We start from the raw sequence: 19,999 nt of genomic DNA, 5'->3' as shown, positions 1-19,999 counted from the left end.
TGCAAACATAAAAACTCCCGCAAATGGCTATTTAAAGATGGGATTCCTTGACAAACTTACAAGATACAATTAGAAATACTAGACATAATTCTTTGTATACGGGTCATGTTTATACACAAGGCAAGTACAATAATCACCTTCATTCTGGATGGATACACATACAAATTCACATCATAATACAGCCATTTAAATTAAATTTTTAAGAAAAAAAAAACTTCAACTTGATTGATTCCATATATCTATTGTACAACCGACATCAAATGTTTGCAACACCAGAAATCACAGCAATTGTTCCAATAATAGCCTGCAACAGGAAAGGAAAGGTTACTAAAATAATGATCTAATTCTAATCTTTTTTTGAATAAAACAATTTTAAAAAGTTGCTTTTAATAAAATTGTATAAATCTTACAGCAATTACGCATGCAACATATCCAGGTTTCTCGCGTTCATCATATCCAGCACACAGTAAAACGAATGCTCCGACATACCAGGGGATCATTGCAAAGAAGAAACCAGCAATGAACCTTCAGAGGAAAAAAAAATACACCATACTATGATTCAGACATACAAATATACAACTTAAAATAAAAACATTTCAAATATATACAAATAAAATTATAAATATTTGATCAGATATTCATATGTGAAGTATTTAAGTTTGAGGTACTTAGGTGGAACAAATTAAACTTTTTGATGAGTTGTTTTTTCCAACTTTTAAACCCAAAACGTTAGCAAAAGTTAAGTTTAGTAGTTATTAGTTGATAACATGACTAACAAGAGCCACTATGTACTAACTAACTTTAAAAAGGCTAAACAAAAAGGCCCTATCACATATAAAAAAAGAAAAAGTAAGAATTGCCTTTGAAGCAATAGTCAAGAAAAAGCTTCATACTTGCATTCTCACACACTAAAAACAAATACTAAACTTTTATGGAATCCTTTAAAAGCCACCAATAAATTAATTTGAAAGTAAAACATATGTTATTGTTTAGTCCCTTTTTTATTTTATGACATGTTATTTTATAAAATTGGAACAAAAGTTATGATGAAGGAGAAATTTTGCAACTTACAATAACCATCCAATACCAATACCACAGCAAGGAAGGCGACCTTCTCTCACAGTTACAGGTCTTCCTTCAGCAACTGCATAACCTGGAACATCATATAGAATGTTTACATAACTTATCATCCCAATCAACTGAGCTTTTCAGCAATGATGATATCTGTCAACAACACCCCTGCTTTTAAACTCAAAAAAGGGAGGCTCAGACATCAATATCTACTTAGGGTTGAACTAGATGTGATGATTATAACTCCCCCAAGATGGTAGATTTATTCAGTAATATCTAAATCAAATTTAAGAAATCATGGTAGGAAGCTATTATATTTATAAGCCTGCAAAAACCTATAAAGGGCTCACAGTTTTAACTCACAAGAGACATTAGATCAGAGATGTGTTGGACGATGAATAATCAATGTATGTAGAGCATCAGAAAGGGGCTCAAAATTGGAATCAATTAGACAGCAAATATATATTTCATACAATTTCATCAAAAAAACAATTATTTACACCAGCTGGATTCACAAGAATTATCTAATAGTTTGTGATCCATAATTGAATCCAAGAATTTAGTACACTAGCTCTTTGAAATTCAATGTAAAAGTCCGAATATCCACATTGCGTTTTGCGAGATACTGGAGCTAATTCTGTTTTATTTGTAACTTGTTTGACTTGATCAAGTAAACAAGAGATTGCGAATTTTCAGGTAAAAGGTAAGAAACAACCGTATCGATGAGGTGTCTGACTTTGATCTAAGGGGGTTTGACATATTCGTACCTGGGACAGCCTGGTAGCCATGAACATAAGGGTTGACCGAAGGTCCACCTGATGATCCGGGAGGTGGAACAGGCTGAGGGAAGCCGATTACCGGCGGAGGAGGAGGATAGTTTTGAACGCCCTGGAAAGTACCGTACTCATGAGGCGGCGGCGGTTGTTGCTGATCCTGGTGATGCTGGTAGTACTGCTGATTACCATCTTTTCCAGGTTCACTCATACTTTATCTTGGAGACGGAATCGAAGGAAGGAGCAAAGTCAACAAACACAAAGTTTTCTAGGGTTCTAGATTAGATCTTTGGATCACAAAGAAATGGATTGTAAATTGTAATCGTGTTCGATACAGCAAATTCTTGTATAGCGTTGGTTGATAGGACCTGGACACGTGGACAGAAACTAATAGTACCACCGAGCAATCACAGATTAACATTTTCTCCATTTGTATTCTATACTCTATCTATTACAGTATATTATAAAGATTTGAACAAATCAATGAAATAGCCCTTATGATTTGCCAAAATTTCACATTTGGTCTTTATTTTTTTCTTTTTTCATTCAAACCGTCTTCGTGTTTTGATTTGAAGCGGTATAAGTCCATGTCTAATAGGAAATGACTAAAAAAATTACACTATGAAGGTTTTACGTTTTTTTTTAAAACCCTAGTTCGCCAAAGGTTTGACATCAGCGGAGAAAGAAATAGAGAGAGATTACAGCAATGGCTACTCTAATCTAGTACCTAGTGTCGTCGTCATTATCGTTTTCATTTTGGTGGATGATGGTGGTTGTGTAGAGAGACATATATGGTTTGTGTTGGTGATTTTAGTGTCACCATGTTATTTTATGTAACTAGAACTAACATGTGAGATAAGGGGCTTCATAATTTGTACTCTAATATATGTACGGGTTTGTGCGTAGTACACACATATATAAGACTGAATTAGAAGTCGGTTCAGGTCCGGGGTTTCCAAAGGGGCGGCGCCCCTTTGGCGGGGTCAAGGGGCAAAGCCCCTGGGTGGGGTCGAGGGGCAGCGCCCCAAAAACTCTTCGAAAAATACATATGAGAACATAGTCGGAAAAACGAATTCTTGAAGGTGTTTATGGTAAAATTGACGAAATTCGTCAGTTTTGGAAACCCTAAATCCTCATTAAATTTCGGATTTCCTGGCTTGCTTCCAAAGCAACCCATGACGGCCAACCCTAATAGAAACCCTAATCTCGTTTATTATATAAACGGATCCTCTCTTTGAGAAGACACACGAAATTCTTAAGCTCTCGTTTTTCATCAAACTAACACAGATTCCTTCTAGCAATTTGGCTTACAACTTCTGCGCTTAAATTCGTAAGTGTCCTCTTGGATTATCCTATGCTGAATTTCTTGCAACCAATGCATATGGTAGAAATATCAGTTCGGAAAGTGTTCACACGATCCAAGTGGTATCCAGATCTCCACTACAAACCCTACTTTTTCTAACAGGTTGTAGCACATGGAGAATAAGGTGTAGTGGTGGTGGGGAGAAAAAACAACGGAGCACCGGTTCATGGTGGGGGTTTGTTGTCGAAGAAGTGGGCAAATGAGGGCGATGATGGTGGCAAATGGTGGAGGTGGAGTTGGAGGAGATGTAAGGTTTTATGATGTTGGGGTTGAGAGAGAGAGAGAGAGTGAGTGAGAGAGAAAGAGAGAGATCACAAGCCTTCCACCTCCAATTAATCTCTTTTCTCCCCCTTCAACCTGTCGACACCTTTTTTTCCAACACCCTTGGCGAGTGCCAAATCACCACCACTAGCATCCGCTGATCCCACCACCAATGTACATCGCCTATGCCACCCCTTCTATGTATGGAAGCTTAGCAACATCTTGTCCTTTAAAACCCTTTTACCTTAATCCGAAAATGATTTCTTAGAGATGGGTTTTTTGAACACTCATAACCGACTTTCACCTCTAGTGAAGCCACCTTCTGGTCCTGTCATCCTCTACCTTGCCAGAAAAGACTACAGTTAGCTCACCCACCACTCTACTCACTTCCTTCTCTATTACATACGACCAATCTAAGTAAGTTGGATGAACGCTGGAAGTAATTCACACGAATCCGACCACCGATCCAAACACCAAAACACCACCTGAAGCGCCACCTAAAGCTTGCTCGATTTGATTACCTACACGATTGACACCTGAAGGTTCATTCGATCTACAAATTGTTTGATCTGTAAATTGTTTACTAGCTATGGAGGCTAGGGTCGACTCGTGGATGGAGGTTTGTTTGTTTGTATATTGATTTGCCTAGGCTTGTATTTATTTAATCGATTTTCATATGGGATTGTATTTGGATTTTCGCATCTGGATTGTATCTGTGTTTTTCGCTAGAGGGATTTTGGTGTTTGGATTTGAGTTTGAGCTGCAAATCTGATTTTGGATTTAGATTTGAGTAGTTGGTTCGATTTAAATTTCATGTTTATTTTGGATTTGAATTTGAGTTGCAGATTGGATTTTTGTTTTGGATTTGTATTACACGTTCGATTTTAGATGTATTTCTGATTTATGGTTGAATATTAGGCAGTTTGTGTTGAGTTTATGGTGTATCAAATATGTGGTTGAAGATGGTGACCAGAGCTAGTGTCGGAAAACTAGGTAGTTTCGTCCATTTGGGAGAAAGGAAGAAGTTTAAGGTGGGGTGGGCAAACAATAATTAATAATTTATTTTATTTAATAATTGTTGAAATAATAAAAAATAATTAAGAAAATAAAAATATATCATTAAGGGCAAAATAGTCTTTTTACGTTTGGTAGGGACCCAACGTACAATAAAAGTATATAGTAGGGATCATCCGAGTTAAAAAAAAATAAGTTAGTGACTAAACATGCTATTTACTCCAAACCATAGGGACCATTCGTGTAATTTACTCTAAAATATACATATCCATGTTAAATGGATTAATAAAATAAGTAACACGAGGCATAACAAAGTAAAGTAATCCGAATGGCAATCTCGAATGAATAAGTGTTTTGAGTTAGTTGGGAGCCGTTATATCTGAAGTCGTACACGACAAACACTTATCTCATAGGGTGTGCAGGCAGAGACCCCATGATATGGACATATTAGAGTTTTCTGATATAAGTATTACAAGTTATGTGACATCCCCAATTTCTCGGCCAGAAAAGACCAATTTAATTTATGCTTTTAAAATAAAATCAGAGTAATCTTTTAAAAGATGTTGCTGAATTTGTCCCTAAAATTAACAAAACATGATAAAAATTTATTAAAACATTTCTTAAAGAAATATATATTTTCATTATATATCAAAACCTCGGGATTTCATGTTCTGATACAGACCAAAAGCATAAACAGTACATTATAAGCTTTAGAACAGTTATTTACAACTACTGGCCTATAATCCAAAAATCTTTCTTCACCATCCAACTATGCTCTAGGTCCACTACTTGTAATACAGAAAGTTGAGTGGGTCAGGCTTGAAAGCCTGGAGAGCATATAAGGTTTTCAACCCACAATAAATAAATTTATTAATTTCATCAAACAATAATAATCCGATTACCCATTCTCGTTATCCTCACTTTACGTCCCTAAAACAACTATCACAAGGGACCTAACTTAAGGATTTTCATCAGGGCGACAACATTGCTTTGGGGGTTTCCCAGCAATTTATGTCAAATAAGGCAACCATGTGGGGGATGGAGTACAACAAATGAAAACTCAAGCTCATTAACACCTACAGGTTGCGAGCTTGTCAGCGTTCCATAGGACTATCTAGAAAAGTTCGTGGTCGTCATCCATACTCCGCTAGATGACTGGATCACAATAACATCGAGGCCTCTCATCATTTTATTTCATCACACATCAACTATCTACCCATGTTTTACCCAACATTTTTGTAGATAAAAATACATACACATTTTAAAACCTGTATAAAACATTCATTCAACATTCATCTCAAATAAACAAACAATATAATTACTCATACCACGTATTTTATAGAAAATACTGCATATCTATGTGTAAGATGAAAGTGACTACACACTCACCTGTTAAGAAGACGATTGGACAGTACTTCGGCTCTAAAAATAATATTCTTCGATGAAACCAAGATGTTTTCTCAAAAACCGGGCTTAACGCGGGCAGAGTTTCGGCTCGAAAACTCTTTTTCTCGGGATCTTCGGGGCGTAGGGACTTGCTTTGGGTGTCGATATGTAACCGGGGTGTCGGGGCAGTGTAGAGGGGCTTAAAGATGAAAAAACTAGGAGAGAGGTTAGAAAATGGCAACCAAATCTGGAGAGCTTCGATTCCTATTTATAGGCTGAAAATTCACATTCACGTCGTGAAGCAGGTATATTCACGTTGTGACTTTTGATCCTGGTCATCCCATAGGGTTTCCGTGTGTCTTCTAGGCTCGAAAGGTTTTGTTCACTGAGTTCACGTTGTGAACACTCTATTCTCGTCGTGAACGCAATTAGGTCTCGAAGTTTGTGCTCCGGACTTCAGAAATTCATATTTTTCGCATACGAACTCCGTTTTTGACGTTCTTTATATCCACGCGCAGGTGAAATTATGCTTTACAAATTTTGTTTAGACTCCATTGGCTAATTTTAACTTTATTTTTAATATTATATTTTTAACGGGCATGGACAGGAAAAGTCCGTTAAAAATTCATAACTTCTTCATCTGACGTCCGTTTTCATCTGTCTTTTTATCGTTGAACTACTATCAACAAGATCTTCGATTCTTGTTTAGATTGTTTCGGCTAAAAATCACTCGATCTAAATTTCGAGTTTTGGGTTGAATACTGCTAAGTCGAAACCTAGAAAAATCATAACTTCCTCATACGGAGTCAGACTTGGGCGTTCTTTTTATGCATGCTCTCGGTTTAACGAACTCTACGACTTTCGTTTTGATCACTAAGGCTAAAAATTGTTCTATCGTAAATTCACTATTTACGTCACGTAGTGTCGTGCCGGTTCTGTCGCGAAACTTCGACAGGTCATAACTCCTTCGTTATAACTCGGATTTCGGTATTCTTTATATCTCCGAAATCCTTGTTTCGACCACTACAACTTTATCCTTAGATATCGACTTTATGTAATATTTATTTTCGACGCTTATTTTTATCCTTAACTCATTAATCATAATAATTAAGCAGATAAGCACATAATTCACATAATATTCACATAATTTCTCTTTATTACTTCAAAATGAGTTACAAAGGTTGACCTAGACTATTACACCATCACTAATGTTTTAGCCCAGAAACACGGGCGTTACAAGTTATATCGACCGAAACACGTAAATTTTGTGTATCTGTTTTTCTTGTCTTCTTTGATTGCTTGCTCATGTCTAACATGAGCTATATGTACAAGTTATGGCCTTTAAAGCCCCCCCCACCCCCACCCCCACCCCCACCCCAAAGGTACTACATGAAAAATAACACAAAATGTTAAATGTGACTTGAGAATTAAAAATCATCAACAAGCTGACCGATAGCTAGTTGGCTATTAGTTAGATGACCGGCGGCTGAATGAACAGTAGTTGGATAACCACTAGTTCGCTGACCATTAGTCGCTTGACTACTTGTTGGTAGACCATCAACTGATAAGACCATTAGCCGAGTTGTTGGCCAACTAGAGGAATAGAAGCCCAACCCGGTTTAGCTAGGGTTTACATTGTATTTTGTCTATATATAATGGTTGATAGCTAATGTTTAAATGGATTTGTATTGTATTGTAATACCGATTTCAAGCTTATGAATAAGAATACCCCCTCCTGCTTATAAATGTAGTTCATATCGACCGCACCACCTAAATATTGTATTTGTGTGTGCTTATTCTCGTTTGAAAAGTGGTATCAGAGCTACGGTTTGCTTTATCGGTTAAATTTGAGTTGGAGAAAATTAATGTTTGAACGACTTTGTTTTTATGGAAGGTGAAGATGAGGGATTTTCTGGTTCAATGGGGTTGTGAAGCTGCTTGGGAAGGAGAAGAAAAATTATCGAAAGACATGGATGATACACTAAAAATAAAGCTATATTTTTAAGTTTGACGGTTGAAGTATTGCGAGAGGTTGTCGATCAAACGACTGTTATTAGACTTTGAGTGAAACTTTGTGATAAGTATCAGGACAGTTCTCTCATGAATCGATTGTGTCATAAGCAAAGTTCGTATACCCTCCGGGTGATCGCAAGTACTCGCGTAAAAGATCATGTGGAGTTTGCAACTCATGTTGATATACATTTTTCAACAAAATTGCATTGAGAAAGTGTTACAATCGTTCTATATTGATCATTCCAAACATGTTTGATGTACCGCCCTGATTCTCAGTTATTGATTTTTGATATAAGATTTTTCTTGATTTCAAGGTCTACTCGACGAGTTGGTTGCCCGACTCGTCGAGTAGCAGCAGGTTGGTCCACGTGTTTAAGTGACCTGCTCGTCGAGTCCAAGTAGGGACTCGACAAGTAGGAGCTGGAGGATGAAACCCTAATTCCCGGGGTTTTCCACCCTATTTAAAGGATCATTGGCCTCCCCACCCTTCCTTTTTCAGCCTCTTGATACTCCATAGCCCTAGCTCGTGTGAGTGTGCTCCATTTGTGTGTCTTAAGCTTTGAAGAAAAAATTTTGGTGAGAAAAGCTTGGGGAACAAGTAACTAGAAGCAAGGAACGCGTGGGAATCAAAGATCTACCTCAGTTGGCATCCTTTGGAAGGTATTAAGCTGTTATATTAGCTTCCTTTCATTCTAGGTCTCTTTTTGATGGATTTTAGGAAGCTTTTCTTGTGTTTGAGCTAAGATCTGAAGTTGCAACTTCAGATCTAAACTCTCTTGGGTCTCTAAGTCCATAAAGTTGTCAGCTTTGGTAAGTATGAACCTCCCCTCAAGTGTAAGACTTCTTTGCAAGCTTAGTTTTGTCATTTTAAGACTTTAGAGCTTTGCATGCACGTAAAGTTTGCAACTTTACATGATAAACATGCCTTGGGAAGCTGGATCTACAATATGGAACCTTAGCATGGCTTAAAAAGCATCTGTATGGATGAAGGACTGAAGAGACTCAATGAGTCACATGGTCAACTCGGCGAGTCCGATGAAGATTGTCGTGGGCTCGACGAGTTAGATGAGTGACTTGGCGAGTCGGCTAGGGTCCTTTGGACATGTATGAACTTGGCGAGTTCCAAGGGAAACTCGACGAGTCGGCCAAGGAGTTTACGGCCGCAAACCTTGAGAACTCGACGAGTCATTCTAGTAACTCGGCGAGTTGGCGAGTTATGAAAGGAACTCGTCGAGTTAGCGAGTTATGCAAGGAACTCGGCGAGTAGCTGAGGGTACTCGACGAGTTGAGGTCAACATGGACTGTTGACCTTGACCGATGAATTTGACTTGGACCAAGGGTTGACAAGTTGACTTCTGGGGACATTTTGGGAAATTGGAAATTTACAAGCATGGATATAGGTGGTGGAGTTTGTGCCGACGATCTGAGAGTTTGAGTTATCTTCGAGTCGATAGTGTGAGGTGAGTTACCCTTACTATATCAATGGGTCTAAGGCACCAAGGCCGACCCTTTATGGATTGTATACGTTTATGGCATGATATGTTTATTAATTACATACTGGTAGTTAGGATGGTGATATGCTTATGATTAGTAGCCTGGTTAGGTCAGTGTCCTGGTCATTGGATGATGCTATGTTAGTCACCAGTTAGGTCTGTATCCCGGTTAGTGGGATGTTGCTATGATTAATGATCTGATAGATCGGTTTGACTATTATTTGATATGAGCTAGTATATGATATTTATGTGCACATGCTTGTTGATTGGGGGTTGGGTTGAGGCGGTCCTGCTTTGTGCTGAAGGCCAATATACTCGATGAGCGGGCTGGATAGGCTGAAGGCCCTGCAAGGCGGTCCAGTCATGCCGAAGGCTCGGGAGCGATCCAGATATGTGACATCCCCATTTTGACGGCCCAAAAAGATCAATTTTTTTTATGCTTTATAAAAATCAGAGTACCTCTTTTAATAAAAATGTTGCGGAATTTGTTCCCAGTAAAACATGATAAATATGTTATCAAAGCATTTTCGAAGAAAAGTATTTTATTCATTTTTAAACGTTTGGGATGTCATCGTCAATACAGAAACATAAGCATAAACAGAACTTACATTCATTTACACTAGTGATCTACTTCTCTTTTAAATCCCTCAGTGTAAAGTAGCTTCATATCGACACCTGTGATACAAATAATCTTGAGTGGGTCAGGTTGGGAAACCTGGTGAGTACATAGGGTTTTCAACCCACAATAATATAATTATTATGTTAAACATCAAACAATCAACCCAATTACCCATCCACATTATCTTCTTTACTCTTAAGGATCTACCCTAAGATTCAAATATTCCTCGTTCATTCATTCCTAAGGAGTATCCTAAGGAATCAGCACTAAGACTGCATAGTCGCCAGGGTTTATCTCGTTTATTGACATTATCGTTTTCGAGAGTCCACTTGTAATACCTGTCAATGGGTTTTTAGAGTACACCGGGTGAACACATCGTTCACAACACCTACAGGTTGCGAGCCTGTTAGTGTTCCACTGGACTGTCTAGAATAGTCTGTGGTTGTCATCCATACTCTGCTAGATGACGGGGCCATCGCTTGGGTCATCATTTGGCTCATCGTTTGACTCATCGTTTTGGCTCATCGCTTTGGCTCATCGTTTTGGCTCATCGCTTCGCACCATATTTTACCACTCATCTATCATCGTTCATATTTCATCGCTCATCATTTATCTCATCTTTCATCGCTCCTTATTTATCTCATCTCTAATCTACCCATGTTTTACCCAACACATTTTGTAGATATAAAATACATATACAGTTTAGATCATTTAAAACATGTATAAAACATTTCATCCAACATAGACAACAAATATTCAAACAGTATACACACATAGCACGTAATTTATATAAAATACTTCATATCTATGTGTAAGATGAAAGTAACTATGCACTCACTTGTTAAAGTGATGATTCCAAACTCGGGCAGCGCTTCGCTTTTAACGATTCTATTTTCCTTCAACGAAACCTAGCATTATTATCGCTAAGGTTTAGTCTAATATTCACTGAGACTAATTAATAGTCTAGCTATTATTACTATTATATAAACATTAAACAACACTCTTATATAACTCATAATAATAGCCCAAATAATTATTTTAAGGTCCTAATAATGTTACTACAATTAATTAGAAGCTATATTAAAAATAGCGTAGGCGTAGCTCACTTACAGCGGGTTTTTATTAAAAAAAAACGAGCTTTGCTGGAACAGCGTTTCCGAGCCGAAAACTTCTCTTCTCGGAGCCGTCGGGCGCTACGGGGCTTCCTTCTCGTGCTAGGGAGGTTCCCTAGACTTGGGAGGGGTTTAGGGAATCTAGAGAGAAGTTAGAAAGAGAAAGAAAGGCTTATGGTGTGAAGAAATTATGAAGGATTCATCATTTATTTATAGGGATTTTATCGTAGAGTAGCCCCTAAGTTTCGCCCGTATCTTCCGCGCACGAGCTTTGTTTTCTAAGTTCTTTATATCCACGCGTTGGTATTTACAAGTACTACAACTTTCATTTAGACCTCGTCGGCGAATTCTCATTCTATCTCCGATTTGCAAAACTATATCAAATTTATCGCGCTCAAAGAGTATGGACTAAGTTTCGTCCATATCTTTCGCATACGAGCTCTATTATCGAATTTATTTATGTCCACATGTCGGTATTTACGAGTACTACAACTTTCATTTAGATCCCGTCGGCTAATTCTCACTCTATCTCAGATTTACAAAACTGTATCGAATTCGCCGCGCTCGAAGAGTAGTGACTAAGCTTCGTCCATATCTTTCGCATACGAGCTCCGTTTTCGACTGTATTTTTATCGTTTAACTCCTATTAACGATATCTCCATTTCTCGTTTAGATTATTTTGGCTAAAAATCGACCAATCTAAAATTCAAATTTCGGGTAGTGCATTGCTATGCTAAATCTTAGAAAAATCATAACTTCCTCATACGAAGTCAGATTTGGACGTTCTTTTTATGCACATTCTCGGTTTAACATATACTATGCCTTTCATTTAGATCGCTAAGGCTAAAAAGTATTTTATCGTAAATTCACTTTTTACGATTCCTGGTGTCATATCGGTTTAGCCGTAAAACTTCGACGGGTCATAACTTCTTTGTTATAACTCGGATTTCAGCGTTCTTTATATGTACGGAGCCCTTGTTACATATACTATAACTTGGTTAAGATTAATCCTTCTAAATAATCTTCCATCAAAAAGTCATTTTTGACGTTCATTGTTTCTAAATTGACTAGCCCGAATTTGCGGGCGTTACAAGATAGGCTGAAGGCCCTGCGAAGGCTTAAGGCTCATTGTGCATGTTGTTCTGTATTTGTTGATATGACATGATTATGGTTATATGAGTTGGTATTTTGGGGGTAACTCACTAAGCTTTTGGGCGTACGGTTTCAGTTTATTGTTTCAGGTACATCATGGGATCGCAACAAGGTAAAAGCGTGATCGTACAGCTCCTCCTGTTTTGTTTATGTTTATGGGAAACTCTGATATGATACATTTTGAAAACAAGTTTGTAATGATTTAATGGTTTTGAAATGTTTTTAAAGGTTCAAATTTGGCATGAATTTTATGGGTGTTACATTTGAACTTTTTTGGCATCATATTTTAAACTTGATCAAAGCATTATACCCACCACAAATGAGTAAAAAGATTACACGAGTATGGTACCATATTCAAGTGTTATTGGAAGTCTCATGTATTTTATGCTTTGTACTAGACCTAATTTGGCTCATGCAGTTCATGTGATAAGCAAGTTTATGAGTAATTTGGGGAAAGCTCACATGGAAGCGGTCAAATCAAATGAATTATGTGATACCTGAAGGGAATGACTAATATTTTCCCGATGTACGGTGCTAACATTCGAAATAATGACTTGGTTGGATATGCAGACTCGGACCATAGTGGTGATATGGTGAGAAGAAGATCACAGACGTGTTATATCTTCACTTTATTGAAATATGTTATAAGGTGGAAGTCAACAAACCTATTGTTGTCAACATTGAAGCCTATTGTTGCCTTGTCTACAACTGAAGCTGGTCAATGATCGATGGAATAAAGGAGTGCATATAGTTACATGTTACCATTCAGAGTCTTGGTTTGAAGGTGGAGAAACACATATTGTTTTGTGATAATCAAAGTGCTTTGTATCTTGCAAAGAATCGATCTATCGCGAAAAGACCAAACATATTGATGTGAGGTTGGATTTCATCAGGGATGTTTTGGAAGAATAAAGGTTTTCACCAAGGAGAATCCATTTGATATGTTGACAGATTCGTTGCCCATTGAGAAGTTCAAGCTTTGCTTGGACTTGGTAGATGTTTATAGGAGTTAAGATCATATGAGGCAAACTAGCAAGGGAAGCAGAATTTGTAGTTTTTTGGTTTATTACACAAGTGAAGGTGGAGATCGTTAAATGCGACTTGATAAATTGAAAACCATCAAATCATCAGAGGCAACTAACCATTTGATCAATTGACCATTAGCTAACAGACTATTAGCTTGGTTGCCGATCAACTCATGGAATAGAGGCCTAACACGGTTTTAACTAGGGCTTACATTGTACTTGCCAATATATAATGCTTGATAACTAGGGTTTCAATGGTTATGTACTATATTGTAATACTTATTTAAAGCTTGTGAATAAGAATATTCTCTCATGCCCATGGACGTATGTCATATCAACCACGTAAATATTGTGTCTTTTTATGTGTGTGTTTGATTATTCTCATTTCTTCTCGACACATTACATATATAGGGCGTGTTTGGCTTAGTTTTTAAAAGCTCAAAAGTTCTTTTCCAAAAAGTTATAAAAAGTCAGGAAATCCTGACTTTTCCAAAAAGATGTTTTTTTTACTAGTTTGCCAAACATCTTTTTGTTTTTTTTCTTTTACAAAAAGGACTTTTGGCTGTGAAAAGCTAAGCCAAACACCCCCATAGCTTATGCTCATCGAGTTACAACAAGTCTTAAAACATCCATTGACGCGTGAATGTTAAAGCTGCGAATTTCGCAAACTTCTTATTTACAAATCTATATTTTATTTTTTCCTATATGCAGTTCGATCTTGTATAGTAAGGCATAATACAAATATTATCAATTATCATGCAGCTTTTGACTCCACATCTTGCAACCCACAAACCATATTTGCTGGCACTGCTACATCTATCATCTTTGGATACGATAACTTCAAATCTGTTAACAGGAATTTAATTAGAAATAGATGTTCGTATGCATTAAAGAGTAATATTATATCTTTTTAGTTATTTTCCTACTTAGTTTTGTAGTAACAATATTTCTCTAACTCATCTACTTTTTGAAATTTTATTATCAAATATAGAGTAAATTACATTTTTTTTATCATAAGTATAGCTGATTTCTCAATTTTGGTCTCCAAAAGTTTTCTATTGCAATTTTGGTCCTTATTTGAGGTTTTGAAACGATTTTGGTCCGTATTCCAAATAAAATGACAATATTTTGGGGGCCAAAATTGCAAAAATAATCTTTACTCAAAGACCATTTTATTTGGAACATGAACAAAAAACATACAATAACCAAAATTGTACTGGAAAACTTTAACGGACCAAAATTGCAAAAATCAGCTATACCAAAAAAAGTAATTTACTCTTAAATATAACATTACTACACTAATCTACTTACTTTCCATGATGCTTTTAAATGTCTCCTGAAAAAACAAAAAAAGGTGAAATTAGTATGAACAAACCAAAACAAAATCTTTTATTCATACATAACAAAAATACAAATCTCAAATATTATTAGATGGTGTAAACAAGTAGCAACAAGGTACCTCATCTTTAGTAAGTCGTGGGTTATACAGCATCTCTTCTCCCACAGTGCTAACCTGAAGCATGAAGATCAAGAGTTTCTATGAACATCAACTTTCTGTAAACATTTTTTTTTTTTAAAAAAAAGAGAAAGAAAATGAAATTATCTGTACTAACCGTGAACCCTTTGTAATCATGAGCAGGATAAATAAATGTGTCCTCTGGCAATGTAAAGATCTGAGTGGAAATAGATGACAACAAAAGTATTTAATTTCAACCTAAAAAAAATAAAATCAGCAACAAAATGCATACTACTAATTCTTCCATCTTTCAGTTGTCAATTTCCATGTTCTTGCCTGTGAATGGACAGATTCATATAGCTGCTGTGAACTTCCACCCTGCAATATTATAAAAAAATAATCAATGCTTGAAAAAAAAAATTTCCCTATTTATTTTGCTTTTAAAATTATGTACCTGAAAATCTGTTCTTCCACATCCACGTATTAAAACAGCATCACCAGTAAAAGCCATTCTTGGTTGAGGTTGATCAGCTCCATCTCCTGTAACATATGTAACACAGCCTACTGTATGCCCTGGAGTTGCACGAACCTTGAAGAAAATGATAATTAATTCTAGTTAAAGATTTTGACAAAAATAAAACTTTTAGGAAATTAGTAGAAAGAATATATATATATAGGTTGTTACCTCCAAGTAAAGATCACCAAATTGGATCTTATCACCAGCTTCAACAAGAATATCTGCTGATGCTTTGCTTGCTTTGGAGATGATGGATTTGACACCAGGAACTTTTGTCTGCATATATGATGATTGTCTGTTACAGTTTCTTGATGAGGAAGAAAAGAGAAAGTGAGATCTGTTGTTTTATACTTTTATACCTTGATTAGTCCACTTCCAGTGACATGATCTGCATGCACATGGGTGTTGATAGCATATACAAGTTTCAACCCCAGATCTTTTACAAGAGAAAGATCCCTTTCCACTGTCCTGTCTACAGGGTCAACCAACTGCAACATCAAATAAATTTGTTATCTTAAAGTAAGTAAGTTTCTAATGGTGCTCTAAATAACATTGTATCTGTATCTTTTACAGAATAATCCATTCCCCAAATTTAAGCAGTTGCTTTATGAATTATAGAACTCCGAGTGTTCAATCTGTAAAAATTCATCTATAACTGGATTGATCTGTAGAATCTTTAAGGATACTAGTAAAGCCTCAAGGAAAGTTCTCCAGCAATTAGAATCAAATTAAAAAACGGACTTGCCTTCTTTGATCAAAGTCTTCTATGTCCATCAATGAAATATCTAATAGCTGAATGTTTAAGTTGAATACAAATATAATATCCTCTCTTATGCGTTTCGTTATTGAATAAAAACTGCAGGAAGTTAACAGATGGACGCAAAATTTGATATTCTCTTAGTCCCAAAAAGTTGTCAGTTCAGACAAGTTTACCTACATTTGATCATTAATTCTAAATTCCTATCTTAAAAGGGAAACGCAATTTAGGAACATCAAATTGTGAACAAATTAACACTGTCCAGTGGACTTTGAGTAACTGGGGACTTCAACTCAACAGCTAGTAACAGGAACCACAGCAACATTAGTTAAGGTAGCTTCGATTCCAAATTCCAAACCCTAAGTTCTATTTAATTAGGAATTGGAGATTTGATCCCAAAGTACTACGAACAACAAATATCAGTCGAAATTACAATCAAATAAGCATAATTGAGTTTCATCTTACTATCGAAAAGGAGAATTACGAACCAAAGCAGGCTTATCTGGATGAGAAGCATCGGCAAGAAGGTAGGTGTAAGTGGATGATTCTTTCTCGAATAACTGACGAAACAGCAACTTCTTTGATGATGATGATGACGATTGTGTTGAGTACGAAACCGCTGCCATTTTCGATCTTAATGAAGATAGGATTGGAGAAGGAGCAAATTGTTGATTAAAAGGTAGTGACGAACAACTAGACAACCATAAACATCTAAAGCGTAGCATATCTTCAACTCTTTTTGTATTTTATGGCGACTATATCAACATTAAACCAGCTGTAATTCGATCGCTGAAATGTGAAATCCGTGTGCTTTGATTTCTGCTCTCTTATGCAAATTGGCGAATAAACAAATGAGCGGAATCCGGGATTCCATTGGCCTGCCATGGCGGTTGGCTAATCTGTTGATTGGCGTGTTTGTTTTCTTCCTTTTATTGGTCCACGTGTTACATAGTGTTCCAATTTTAACCCTTTTAGTTTAGTATATGCTCAACTAGGTGTGAGAGCCATGTATTACATGGGTTTAATTAAAAAAATAAATATAAAATTTTAACAATTTGAAAAGTTTGAATTTATAAGAAAAATGGAAAAAATTTGAATTATTAAAATTAATGGGACTTTAATGTATTGAATACATTACATATATAAATTTTTTCTAATAAATACTTTACATATATATTACCTTACACATTAAATGTGAAATTTTAATTTAATAAAATGAAAAATACAATAAAATGACAAGTGGAAAATAGAAAATATAAAAATTCTAGAAAATGACATGTGTCCAAATGAATGAGAAGACGACATATAGCAAAAAAACCTTCATTTATTATAGTAGATTTTGTATATTAGGCTATCAGGAGCAGAAGCTGAAAGACGCGTGGGAGCGGACATGTCAGCCCCCTTCACACGGGAACACCGCCCCACCTTCTGGTGGGTGTCTTGTTCCGTGGAGCTGGAGATGGGCGAAGACAGGTGATTTGATTGGGGAAAAACTTTTTTGACAGTTGCTACGCTCTTGACCGTTTGTAAAAAAAAATTTAATTAATTAATTAATTACTAACAATCATTTCTCTCTATATATATCAACATATTTTTACATTTCAAACACACAACAAACTTTGAACACAAACACATATACTCTCACTCAAAAAATACACTTTCCTTTATGGATCCAAACCAAAATAACTCACCCACCCCAAACACTCCAAATGATTCGTTAGCGAACATTGGCTATATGCAATTGTTATCATCCCCCGTTCAACAACAACCTCCATCCATCAATCTTTCATACCACCCACACTACTACCAACAACAACCATCACCACAATTTGTTCAATCCCAATTTCAACCCTTTCAACAACAACCTCCTTCGCGATTTCAACCCCAAACTTCCCAACATCCACAACCAAGTTCACAACCATCTCAAGTTCCATTATAGCAATCTCAACCCGTAAACCTCGACATTGAAGACGACGACGAACGGGTTCAAGAAACACAACCAAGTCATAGAAGGCAAAAAAAATCAAAAGATTCAACAAAAAAGAAAAATACCCAATGGACCGAGGAGGAGGAGGAGGCAGCTTTAGCTAAAGCTTGGATTGCCATATCACAAGACGGGGATGTCGGCAACGCGCAATCGGGACAAAGCTTTTGGAATCATGTTTTAGACCACTTCCACGCATTATTAGGAAGGCAAACGAGCCGGACATATGATTCAATCAATGCTAAATGGCACGATCTTAGAGCGACGTGTACCAAATTTAACGGCGTATTTGACAATCTAAAAAATATGCATCGAAGTGGTAGCAACGATTTCAACATTTTGTCAACGGCGTTGCAACAATACAAAATTACCAACAATGGTAAACCTTTTGGCAACCAAAAGGCGTGGGAAGTTTGTCGCAATGGCCCAAAATGGGTCCTTTATCCGGAAACGGCGCATTTGGGATCTACCACCGGTTCCAATAAAAGGCCGAGAACGTCCGAGTCGGACATCGGTGCTAACCTCGACCTCAATGATGAGTTCGACACCACCGAGGGGGAGGGTCCATCGGACGTCCATCTTCGTCGACCACCGAATGGGGACAAAGCGAGAAAGGGGGCTTCGTCTAGCGGGAAATCAACCAACGATGACGTATTAGCAGAGAAAATTGAAAAAACTCTACATTTTTTAGAAAAAAATTTTGATTCAACGGAGGAGCAATGCCAACGACAATTGGCACTCACCAATCTTCAAATCGTAAACATAGTGCCGCAACCAAATCTTGACCCGGAAAATTTAAGGGTGTTTATAAAAATTCAACAAGAAGTTCTCGATCAATATCACAACTAGATTTGATGTTTTTTTAATAATTTAGGTTTAATTTTCTAAGTATGGATTATATTTTTTTTTTTAGTATTTTAGTTTTAATTTTCTATGTTTTAAATTATGTAATGTGGTTTTAATTAATATAAAATATGTTATTTATAAAATATGTTATTTATTTAATATAATGTTAAAAAAAAATAAAAAATAAATAAATAAGTAAATGTTGTTAGTGGTGACCATTTCCATAGTGGAGTGGGTTGGTGGTGAAGGTGACGTGGCGCAGAGGTGGCACCACTTTTCTGGTGAGTTGGTGGTGACCACTCCACATAGCCTTATATTAATACTTACGCCTAGTTTTTAGTTTTTCTTTTTTGCAACAATATTATTATTCTCCCATTTTCAAAATTCACATCTTTAACATTGTCTTCTTGAGTTTAAATTTTAAAAAGTGGGAGGAAACAGAGGGGAAGGGGGAGAAAGGGAAGAAGATGGAAGGAGAAACAATAAGGGATATAGATGAGACATAGTAATTTGCAGTTCACAGATGTAGGATATTAGTTTAAGGTTTATGGTTGCATGGAGGAAAGAAGCGAGTTATGTAACACCAGTCAAATTTAGGTCAAAAATAAATTGTTCAATAACCTTAATTGGGATAAATAAATTGGTAGAGATCGTAACTAGGTTTCCAGAAATATAAAGAACACTAAAATTCAAGTTATAACGAAGAATTTATGATCAATCGAAGATCCGCGACAATACCGGTAAAATACTGTTAAGCAGAAAACGCAAAATTTCAATAAAATACTTTTCAACCTTAGGTATCTAAATGAAAGTTGTAGATATCATTAAACCGTAAACGTACACAAAAGGAACGTCCAAATCTGACTTCGTATGAGGAAGCTATGATTTTTTGAAGTTTCAGAAATAGTAGTAAACAACTAAAAACTCGAAATAGAGATCGATCGAATTTTAGCCAATGCAATCTAAACGAGAATCGAAGATCTCGACAATAGTAGTACAACAGTAAAAAGACAGACGAAAACGGACATCATATGAAGAAGTTATGAATTTTTGACGGAGTTTTCATGTCCTCACCTACTAAAAATAAATATAATAAAATTTAAATTCAAAATTAGCCGACAAAGTCTAAACGAAAGTTGTAGAGCATAATCTCAGTT

The 19,999-nt window shown here is 36.4% G+C and overlaps 2 protein-coding genes across 2 annotated transcripts; both read right to left on the bottom strand.

The window, feature by feature from the left end:
* Window positions 1-2,252, bottom strand: LOC145054299 (large ribosomal subunit protein eL20z-like). The gene is made up of 4 exons (XM_079002458.1): window positions 1,839-2,252; window positions 1,072-1,153; window positions 411-525; window positions 1-304 (listed from the first exon to the last, which is right to left on the bottom strand). The coding sequence occupies exons 1-4, from the start codon at window positions 2,053-2,055 to the stop codon at window positions 257-259; spliced, it is 462 nt and encodes a 153-aa protein (XP_078858584.1). The 5' UTR covers window positions 2,056-2,252; the 3' UTR covers window positions 1-256.
* Window positions 2,253-13,890: 11,638 nt separating this feature from the next.
* On the bottom strand, window positions 13,891-16,894 carry GLY3 (glyoxalase II 3). The gene is made up of 9 exons (XM_079002457.1): window positions 16,501-16,894; window positions 15,615-15,743; window positions 15,424-15,531; window positions 15,193-15,327; window positions 15,075-15,116; window positions 14,896-14,955; window positions 14,742-14,795; window positions 14,594-14,618; window positions 13,891-14,128 (listed from the first exon to the last, which is right to left on the bottom strand). Exons 1-9 carry the CDS (start codon window positions 16,735-16,737, stop codon window positions 14,037-14,039), a joined length of 882 nt encoding a protein of 293 aa, XP_078858583.1. The 5' UTR covers window positions 16,738-16,894; the 3' UTR covers window positions 13,891-14,036.
* Between the last annotated feature and the right edge of the window lie 3,105 nt (window positions 16,895-19,999).

This window comes from Lactuca serriola, chromosome 5 (genome assembly GCF_051521515.1).
Source record: "Lactuca serriola cultivar US96UC23 chromosome 5, Lser_US96UC23_V15, whole genome shotgun sequence".
In the NCBI taxonomy this organism is placed as follows: Eukaryota; Viridiplantae; Streptophyta; class Magnoliopsida; order Asterales; family Asteraceae; genus Lactuca; species Lactuca serriola.
Note: the sequence above shows the minus strand (reverse complement) of the source record. Positions and strands in the feature narration are given on the sequence as shown.

What these genes read in the sequence shown, in the direction of transcription:
- LOC145054299 (XM_079002458.1), bottom strand. Translation starts at nt 2,055, where the DNA reads ATGAGTGAACCTGGAAAAGATGGTAATCAGCAGTACTACCAGCATCAC. An exon ending in ATTGGTATTGGATGGTTATT is followed by an intron (nt 526 to 1,071) that starts GTAAGTTGCAAA and finishes TTTCCTCTGAAG; the next exon opens with GTTCATTGCTGGTTTCTTCT. An exon ending in ATGTTGCATGCGTAATTGCT is followed by an intron (nt 305 to 410) that starts GTAAGATTTATA and finishes TTCCTGTTGCAG; the next exon opens with GCTATTATTGGAACAATTGC.
- GLY3 (XM_079002457.1), bottom strand. Translation starts at nt 16,737, where the DNA reads ATGCTACGCTTTAGATGTTTATGGTTGTCTAGTTGTTCGTCACTACCT. An exon ending in CTGGAAGTGGACTAATCAAG is followed by an intron (nt 15,532 to 15,614) that starts GTATAAAAGTAT and finishes TCATATATGCAG; the next exon opens with ACAAAAGTTCCTGGTGTCAA. An exon ending in ATGAATCTGTCCATTCACAG is followed by an intron (nt 14,956 to 15,074) that starts GCAAGAACATGG and finishes ATTTCCACTCAG; the next exon opens with ATCTTTACATTGCCAGAGGA.